At 46.7% G+C, this 9,845-nt stretch overlaps 1 protein-coding gene across 1 annotated transcript in view; it reads left to right on the top strand.

Annotated features, from left to right (window-relative positions):
- Positions 1-570: 570 nt before the first annotated feature.
- Positions 571-9,845, top strand: part of LOC142587582 (N-acetylated-alpha-linked acidic dipeptidase 2-like) — an 84,701-nt gene continuing 75,426 nt past the window's right edge. The window contains exon 1 of the mRNA XM_075698699.1: positions 571-952. Within this exon, the coding sequence (XP_075554814.1) occupies positions 677-952 (276 nt within the window). The 5' untranslated portion in view covers positions 571-676. The remainder of the gene's footprint in view (positions 953-9,845) is intronic.

Raw genomic sequence — 9,845 nt, 5'->3', positions numbered from 1 at the left:
TGTCACATAGCCGGACCCAAGTTGGCCCGATGACTGGTTTCGAACCCGGTTCCCTCATTCCAGCAGACCGATGCTCCAATCATTAGACCATAGACAACTCATTCACCCAAATTGGCGGGAAAACGGTTAGAAACACAGACAGACAGACAGACAGACAGACAGACAGACAGACAGACAGACAGACAGACAGACAGACAGACAGACAGACAGACAGACAGACAGACAGACAGACAGACAGACAGACAGACAGACCTCTGAAAGTGCGTACGGAATCCTAATAACGTTAACCGCCTAAAAACTGAGTTCCCCCTTTTGAGAATAATTGAGTTGTATAAGTCAGCGTCTGTCCAAGTGATCTTCTCTACATACTTTTTGCTTGCGCCCCATTTCTTGTCTGACTTGTGCGACCGTGTGACAAACGAAGGTCGGCTCCCCCGCCCACTCCGTGCCCTGCATCCCATGTTGTAACCAAGTCCGGCCGCCATGTGGCGCCGCCCATGCTGGGGCGCGTGGTGTGGGGCCACGAGCTTCCCTTGCGCCGTAGCAGGCAGCGAAGAGGAGGAAGCCGTGCAAAGGAACGCGTCGCGGCGGCCGCAGCAGCAGCAGAGGCAGGTGTTCCAGCGACCGAGAGGAAGAGAGACCAAGCCCGCGGGGTGTATCGGCAGCAGCGGGAGCCATGTTGCCCTGGGGTAGGCGGCGCCTGGTGCGGGTGCACTCGCAAATCATGGGCAGCCAGAGCGCCGAGCGGCTGAGTCCAACGGCCGGCGGCGGCGGGTACTCGGAGGACGAGCGGTCCGCCTACGGTTCTCGGTCGGCGGCAGGACCACCGGTGCCCAAGCAGTCCAGCTACGACTCGGCGGTGGCCGGGGATGGTCCCGTCATGCTGCTCAACGTCGAGGTGCTCGACGAGGATAACCGGCCCCCACCGCAGCCGCTGCAGCCGCGCTACTCGGTAGGTGCGGTCTTTTCGCTTTTCGCGTGAGCTGTCACTGTGCGACAGTCCGGGTACGCCAGCACGTCTGGTAAATACATATTGGCAAGTACTTACCAGGTCCACGACAGCGGGGTTAATTGCCGCGCAGTGTGAAACTTATTACGAATGTACGTATACAGCATGTCGAATAGGCTGACACGCCTGGAGTTCTGCATGATGTCAAATGACATGCTGTGTAGAGTTGGTCGTAATATGCGAGTTCTGAAAGGTTTTCAGGATGAAGACTTTAACTACAACCGCGCACAAGTGTATGACTTTGACGCAATATAACGAACCTTCTAACTCGCCGCGGCGAGCAACACGGCCAGACACCACTGCAGGCGTAAATGGTCGTATTTTATTCAAAGTGGCTGATTCATTCGGAATTCTTATAATCGCATATCAGAGGTGCTGCGTTCAGTCTCTTTAAAACCCGTAATGTTCATGGATTAAAACTAACGTACACGTTCTGGAAGTGCTAACGCGTTACGATGGTGCTCGCAAAGGCGCACAAAGTGCCACGTACTACCTGTTGAACCACTTGAATGCGTACCTCTTAAAACCACTTGAACTTGAACCACTTCAAACCGCCTCAAGATGCATTGTATTTTGTGGGGAAGGCGCACTAAGTACGACGTACATATTCAACTGGCTTCAATTACTTATAGCCACCGGAGCTGAACACCGCGTTCCCATGGCGGCAATTTTCCATGCAGCGTCCCAAATAACCTATTATGGGGGATGCCCTCGGGGTTGGGGAGGAACACCCTTCCCAAGCGTTGAGGTCCCGTAGTAGCCGAACACTTGGACGGGAGCGCGACTGTACCCATTTCAGCAGCTCTAATGTGTCTCCCACAGCCGCGGTGGACGTCGCAACAAGGCCGTCTGTGGTTGGACAAGGGGCGCCCAGAAACCACGCCTAGAAATCTCTGTAGAGTCCATTTTCAAGATAACTCCCACAACTAGCCGAGCACCAGGCTGAGGGTCGAACTGCCATTCGAGCAACGTCCGCTTCTATTTTCAGCGTCATTACTATACAGTGGCAAACTTGGTTTGGCAGGGTTACTAATTGGACATGCTGCGGGCTGGTTGGTGCCACTCTACAGTATGTAATGAGACTAATGGAACATTCGACTCGTCTTTCTTAGAGCACTCCTGCAACCCAACAAAGGTCGTGTAAGACAACGACTAAAGGCTTAGTGCGGGCATAAACAGGCTCAAACAGCGATAATGAAGCTATATTATCACTACAATACTTTCTTTTTCTCGTAATGCATCTTTAAAGATGTCTGCAACACTCTTTGTTCTTTACGCAAGTTCTTTACGGCTCTTTGTCGCACAGCCAGAGTACTCTAAAGCGGCCACTCGAATCTGCCACAAATCAAGCGAGCAATGCATAAAACATGCAATTAGCATGGAGCATCCTCTTTTCAGACTTGCTGCGAGGGTCACCCTTGTTACTTTACACTCTAAATATTTTTATACCTTTATGGGCGTATAAAGGGTGTTCGGTTGTCGCATGGCTAACACCCTCACGTTTAAGGGGTAAATCTAACTGTTGGTGGGAACCAATGATGTCCCCTTGTTTGCTGACTTTTTCTTGCAAGTAAAAATGATGACAGCTGTGACAGCCAACATAAAAAGTGCATTAAATAAAGTTTGATATCTATCCCTGTGAAATTTTTCTGTCGGATATTTCTGTGTGCCCAAGGCTGTCAGAATTATTGCATAATTTTCAACTACGTCTTTTGTCATCGCACGCCTAGTTAGAGCTCAGTTGTCGTTTACTATAAATTTTTGCAAGGCCCTAATGGTAGGGGTTTTACCCGCGTGAGAAGCAAACATCCTTAAGGGTGTAAACATTTTTACAGTGTATTATAGAAAATAATCACTGAATAAATCGTCTCACATCAAATATAACTTGGCGAGAAGAACGCGTTTATTCTGCTAGCGAATATTCTCTATAGGCTAGGTCTGTTGTCAGGCCGCAAGGCGGAACCGTGATGGTTCCGGACTGTGGTTATTGACACGGCGATACATTCTCCGTTTTCACGCAGGAAATTCAAGAAGACAAAAAGAAAGTTCACGAGGGGCGGGGTGGGGGGGAGGGGGTGTTCGTTTTCATTTTATGAAAATGAGGTCCGAGAAAGAAGTGAGGCGTGCAGACAGGACACAAGAGTAGAGAAGTGGACAAATTAACACGTCCACTACTCTACTCTTGTGTCCTGTCTGCACGCCTCACTCTTTTTTGCGTAATGAATCCTTACCGACTAGCTCAGCTGTCTGTCGTTCTAAAGTCCGAGGTCGTCTACATGCTTTTGTCTGCGACGCTTGTGAAGATTTTTAGTCACTGGTGATCTGTTTCTTTATGTGTTGGCTTGTCGTCGTATCTCATTGTTCTGGTAGATGGTTTTCTAGGAGGCTCAGCAAGTGCTTCGTAATGCAGATCAGGAATCTCAGTAGGAATCATTGAGTGTGGTACCGGGGCTGCACCACGCATGCTGCTGTCGTCACTCTGCAAGTGTACTTTAATCTCTAGGACAAAATTTTCCCGCGATAACAGGAGGTGTTGGCAATTTCGCCCAAAGTGGGTGATCCTCACTACGGACTATATTAATCATCATCATTTTGCTTGGACCCTGACAGCCACCGTGAATGACCAACGATTGTTATCCCACGCACAGGCGATGCCTCTTTTGGGAAATAGTAGGGTCTCAATGGTCTTGTGAATGCGTTTTTTCACTTGATGGCGCCGTTGGTGCACTGAAGTCTTGCTGAAGACTTTAATTCTGGAAGAATTTACGTCTGGGTGAACTTCTTTCATTCAAAAAGCTCAGCTGTTTAAGGTTCTTTACGGCGTCCGGCAGGGTTATTTGTTGTGGCCGGCAGTGCTGGGTGGACTGTGGAAAGGATGGTGCGGCGTCAAGAGCAGGAAGGCGCGAGGACCGATTGGTTGGCACCATTTGCTAGCCTCCTTGGTTTAGCTCAGATGGTGTAGCGACACCTGCATATGCTTTGGTCCCAGGTTCGATCCCTCGGACCAGGATAAATTTTTCTTCAACTTCAAAGTTTCCTTTTCGAAGAGCACCGAAATTGGTTCCTTTGTAGCAGTATGCTACAGTCAAGTGCATGAGAATTTTTACTTATGTGAAACGGTGAAACTTACTCCACGTTGCAGATTTCCACAGAACTTATTTGCCGCAGAACCTATTTGAATAACACAAAGACGCAAGCCTACTGAGCACTTATGCATTGATATCCCACAGTATTTTTTTCCATTGCAGTACCACGGCAAACTTATCGAAGTACGTTTCTCTTCTTGGAGCGTTGGTGAGAAAAAACTTTAAAGTACGGGTGAAGTGCCGCATTAGACTTACAAGCGGGTACGGTATCGGTACCATCCTGCAGCAGTGAAGTGGCAAAATTTGGCCAAAGGTAATAGAGTGGTATTCTATCAGAGGTTTCAGTCGTGTTTCAATTCAGGGGTTTAACTATTAGACTGATTCAGGAACTTACACATTGGGGATATCACATGGTTCCGCTAAAGGCGCTCGCCTGACCCTCCTTAGCCTTACTACACAAAGCACATCCACGAATTGCTGCCGCGAATGGAACAGCTGAGAGAATGTTCTGTTCTTTTTTTTTTTTTGGCGTGGAAGGAGGAAAAATTCACCTAGTAAAATTCAACATTTATGCAAACTTCATGCGATGGCTAAATCCCACACACCTGCTCCGTGACCAGAAATATGATAAGCATGCGTTTAAGAATCCTGGAGATTAATTTCAAGTGGATACGTCTAGCAAACTCAGTCTACAATTAGTAAATTACAATATGTGCAAAAAGTAATTAAGTGAATTAGTGAACTTAGGTTAATTGGTGTAGTATATTTCGATTTATCGGGCTAGTAATGTTCACATCTTCGAATAATCCAGCTCAAAGACAATAATTATGCTATCTGCCGCAGGCAATATTTAGAAATTCCGGAAAACTTAAAAAGGATCACCCCGTATATATTCTGCTCAATAATTTTTCAGTAATGCAATGAGAATGTAACCTTTAGGCGGCGTACGAAATTGTTTCTTGATTTAGGCAAAAAATGTATTATGCGTACAATCTCACCACGTTCGCATTCCTATATAAAATTATTTACCGTGTTAAAGTACTGTACTTGGTTCCGTCAACGACCACAGCATTTGACGTGTTTTTGGATACGTGCTATTCCTTTGTTTCATTACTGCCATTGAGATGGTGCACCAGACACGCCCATCTTTCAGTTATTTCTCATTTGCATGTTCTTTAGTTGGCAAGATTCCCAGTTCTGAACGGCATTACAAGTATCAAATGATGTAAATAATATTCAAAATATTCGGTATTCGATTCGACATTCGTAGGTCATTGTGGTGAAATATACATTCACTTCGATCCAGAAATTGCGCTATTCGGACACCTCTATCTTTTGAAAATAAGGTCTTCTTAGCCGACCTCAGAAGGATTTGGCGTATCTGGGATCTGGGTATCTTGTAACCGCTTCTAGAAAGAAACATTCGGTTAGGTAACTTATAGATGTCTTATGAACATGTCAATGGTAATAAATGATACTTCGTCATGCCGAGAATACGTAGCAATAGTTAGCAACTGACTATATGATAAAATACGAGTGTAGATAACCGTAAACGGGGTGGAATGCTAGGCTCTCTCCCGCTATATCGCCCTCTGCCGTGCTGCTGCTAAGTGTCATCTAACTTTACTGCCGCGCCCTCCGCCAGATGGCGTGGAGTGCCCGAGTGCGATTCATCATCATCATCATCATCATCATCAACAACAACAACATAAGCCGAGAAGTGCACCGAGCACTAAGAGGAAGGAAAATCTGAGGAGGGGCCATGACGTCACTCTTTGTGAGCTTAAGTGACGCCGGAAGTCGTCGTTACTCCGCCATATTGTCGGGCTATATTCTCCTCTCTTGTTTACATTCCTCGCCTTCGGCGCGCTACCAGTGAAACCACGCCGGGCTGCGCGCCGTAGCGATCTGACCAACGGTCCAATCGCGGTGTATTCCATCGCGATACAACCTATGGCAAGCCCATCTGCAGTTTATGAGAACCAGGCACGTACCCAAGGGGGGGCCCGGGGGGGCCCAGGCCCCCCCCCCGAAATTAAGCGGCATACCCCTCCCCCCCTCTCCCCGCCCACGCCACCACTCCTCACACACATTCCTAAAGCGCCGCCAAATCAATGTTGAGACTTCACAGCTATTTGGCGGTCAACGTTTTGCTGCCTTTTTTATTCCTTTTGGGTGGTGCTAGTTATCGGCTACTCCTGAGGTGTGAAGGCCAGTTTTCTGATAGATTCGGTGCCCGCGCGATTAAGTCGAGATGCGTTCAGTTATCACCACCTTTTCAACGGTCACGCGCATTGCTGTTGCTTCGTTAGGTAAACCTTCTTTATTTAGACTGATCCAGGGACCAGGAAAGGGATTCGGTTCGTAGGCAGCTGGTGTGTATGCACGAGAAACGAGTTGCGGCCGGAGAAAACGCCAGTTGCGTTTAACTTGTCCTTTTGCTTCATTATTTCCTCGAGTGACGGCTCTTCGCGACGGTGGCAGAGCCTCGGAAGCATATATCGCAATATGGGATAGATAAGGGGAAAAATAAAAATAATGCGAAACAGCGTCCATGATCAAACCGTTGAGGAAGTCTAGCTCGGGCCCAACTCCGACGCGGCCTATTCAAATACATGTAAAACGCAAAAACGCTTTTTTGAGATAACCCCTGGACCAATTTTAATAATTTTTTTTGGCATTTGAGAGAGAAAGTTAAATTCTAGTGACTGTTGGAAGTGGAATTTCGGTTTATGGCCCGAATTTTGTGAAAAAGATTTTCAAAAATTCCAAAGTTCGAAAGAAAAATACACATGAAGTTTATAAATTAATAGCTCTGCACGAAAAACAGATACTGCAGTTCTGTAAACGGCAACCATTAGATCATTCAAGGAGGACAAACTTGATACGTCAATTTCTACCTTACGTGAATTGGTTAAGATGTGTACATGGGTTGAGCAAAAGCTGTATTTACATATTACAATTTTTTTTAGATTTATGTGTAACGTATAAATGTTGTCCCCTTTAGATGCAACATCAGATGCAATTCTCAGAATTGTGATATTTTTGCTTGCTGAGTTAGAGAGTTGTAAACTTCATAGTTTCTTGTTCTGAAATTGATTTTTTCCCAATTTTTTAATAAAACATTGACAATCTAAATAAAACATTGGACACCAGTAGTCACTAGATTTTAAGTTTGTCTTTTAAATGCAACAAATCTCATCAAATCTGGTGCCGTGGTTGGCGAGAAAAGCGAATTATCCTTTTACGTGTGTTTAGATAGGAGCACCCGAGCTAAAGCTCGCTCTTAAACCCATACGCAATATGACTGTTACCCGTTACCCCGTCTGGGTTTTCCCTGCTTGTACAGCACTTTTCGAGCGAAATTGGCAGTTGGAAACAAGAGTCGCAAGGAGTTGAGTTGAGAAATTAAGTCACCTACTAAAGGAGACAGCCAAGGCAACAGCGAAACAGGAAAAAAGAACGAATATTAACAATTTTAACCGTTGTTTATGAAAATCTATCGAACAACATCTCTTTATTTAAAAAGGAAGTAGAGAAAACGCCGCCGTGTGTTTTGAATGACGCTTGTACAGTTATCAGTAGAGCTGCCTGACGTAGCCACTTCTCTGCTGTGCTTATGTATAGGTGTTTTTCTAACCTTCCGCGGTGGGTGCAGTACGTCTATAACCGCAGCGTCCTGCGCTCTACCCGGTTATACGGGACTGGCGTCCACGCATCGTTACTCAACTTCCTAAATAACAATACGGGTCGGTTGTGGCACTTGATAGAGCAGTAAACGAGGGATCCAATAAAACTGTGATTGTTCCGCAAATGCATATTCCTCTGTAATTCTTCCAGAGCTAGTTCAAAAATGGTGCTATAGTCGGATATACCTCAAGTCTACAGTGAAGCCCCGTACGCGCCTTCATAACTGCCAGCCACTGTTCCTCCGCGAGGTTGCAAATAATTCGTACTTCAAACTTTTCCTGTTACCCAAATCATGCGGCAACCACAAAAATTATTAGCGCGTAAATTTAGACGTTCTACCTCGCCTATAATAGTGGAATGGCGAATACCTTATTCTTTATTGAACTGAAATAAAATGCTTGCTTCGCTGCAACTGTGCAGTATATTGTTAAGTTGCACTTCACTGCAGTTGGCAGTCAAGTTTCATGAGTAAAATGGGCTCAGCAGTGAAATCAACTGTTCCGCAGACTTTTGAAAATTTAACTAATTAATTATGGAGTTATAGCTGCAGAAACCATGAAGCCTGCCATATAGTGGGGACTCCGGATCACCTGGCGTTCTTTAACGTACACCTAAAGCTAAGTACATAGGTGTTTTCGCATTTCGCCCCGATTGAATGCGGCCGCCGTGGCCGGGATCGCAAGTCGATCCCGCGACCTTGTGCTTCGCAGCCCAACATCATAGCCATTAAGCAACCATGGCAGCCAGACTTTTGAAGAGTGAAATGCTCAGACTCCATGCACTTTGCCCATGTTTGTTGCACAGCTCGTTGCTTCCGTCGATGAAAATGCTCTTCAAGAACAGCAGACGCTCTGGTACGATTTCATTTTGAAAAGGCCGCATGACGACGATTTCGTTTGCTTGTGTGATTGGCTGGCGGAGTAACACAACCCCGTATGGACCGTGCGCCTTGGTTGTCAAATGCTGTTTTTTTTTTCAAGTTAAAAAATGATGGGGTTTTACGTGCCAAAACCACTTTCTGATTATGAGGCACGCCGTAGTGGAGGACTCCGGAAATTTCGACCACCTGGGGATCTTTAACGTGCACCTAAATCTAAGTACACGGGTGTTTTCGCATTTCGCCCCCATCAAAATGCGGCCGCCATGGCCGGGATTCGATCCCGCGACCTCGCGCTCAGCAGCCCAACACCATAGCCACTTAGCAACCACGGCGGGTTTTTCTTTTTTCAAGTTGTATGCTACCAAAGAAATCTTTATTTTACACTTTCGCTTTTTTATTTGTTCTTGGCAGTGTTCGTCCTGCGCTTCTTTCCTGCGCAAGTCCATTTGATGTGGTTCCTTGTTTGCCTAGTAAAGGAGAGGTGTATCTCGCAGGCGTATACCTGTGAGCTACATCATACTTCATTTCTCTTTTGCGGGTTTACGCGCCCTCATGGCGAATGGCGAGCGTTATTAACCTTTGTACTAGTAAAGGTACCCGCCCCTCCCCCCATTTGCATAGAAAAGTTACCTTGGGTTGCCCCCCCTCCCCCCCCCCCCAAAAAAAAAAATCCTGGGTACGTGCCTGATGAGAACAAACACGTATGCTGATCGTGGCTTCATCGGAATCGCTTTGCTTTATTGAACACGCTTCGGGCGGCCACTCACAGCGGAGGTGTGACGAGCCACAGCGCACTGTCGAATAGTCCGGCAGAGGAGCATGTCTTTACTCATTTAAATACACCGACCGCGGCCTGAGGTATATTGTTCTCACGGTAAGTGAAGCTTCACGGAAACGAAGTTCTGCGGTGCCGAACATTAGCACATATGCGTGCGGCTAGCGCGTTGAACCAAGACGCGACCGCCGCTACATACGTACAGGCGTACGTTCTTTTGTCGAGCCTTGTTCACTCTTGCACCGCATCCACCAACCTTCTCTTCCCTGCGGCTCCCCCGGCTACTCGACCAGATCCCTGATGTCGCCCACGCTATTTATGCGGACGACGTTACTATCTGGTCGACACGGGGTTCTGACGGAGCCATCCAGGACCGACTGCAGCAAGCAGTCGATACAGTTTCCG

This window comes from Dermacentor variabilis, chromosome 1 (genome assembly GCF_050947875.1).
Source record: "Dermacentor variabilis isolate Ectoservices chromosome 1, ASM5094787v1, whole genome shotgun sequence".
NCBI lineage: Eukaryota > Metazoa > Arthropoda > Arachnida > Ixodida > Ixodidae > Dermacentor > Dermacentor variabilis.
Note: the sequence above shows the minus strand (reverse complement) of the source record. Positions and strands in the feature narration are given on the sequence as shown.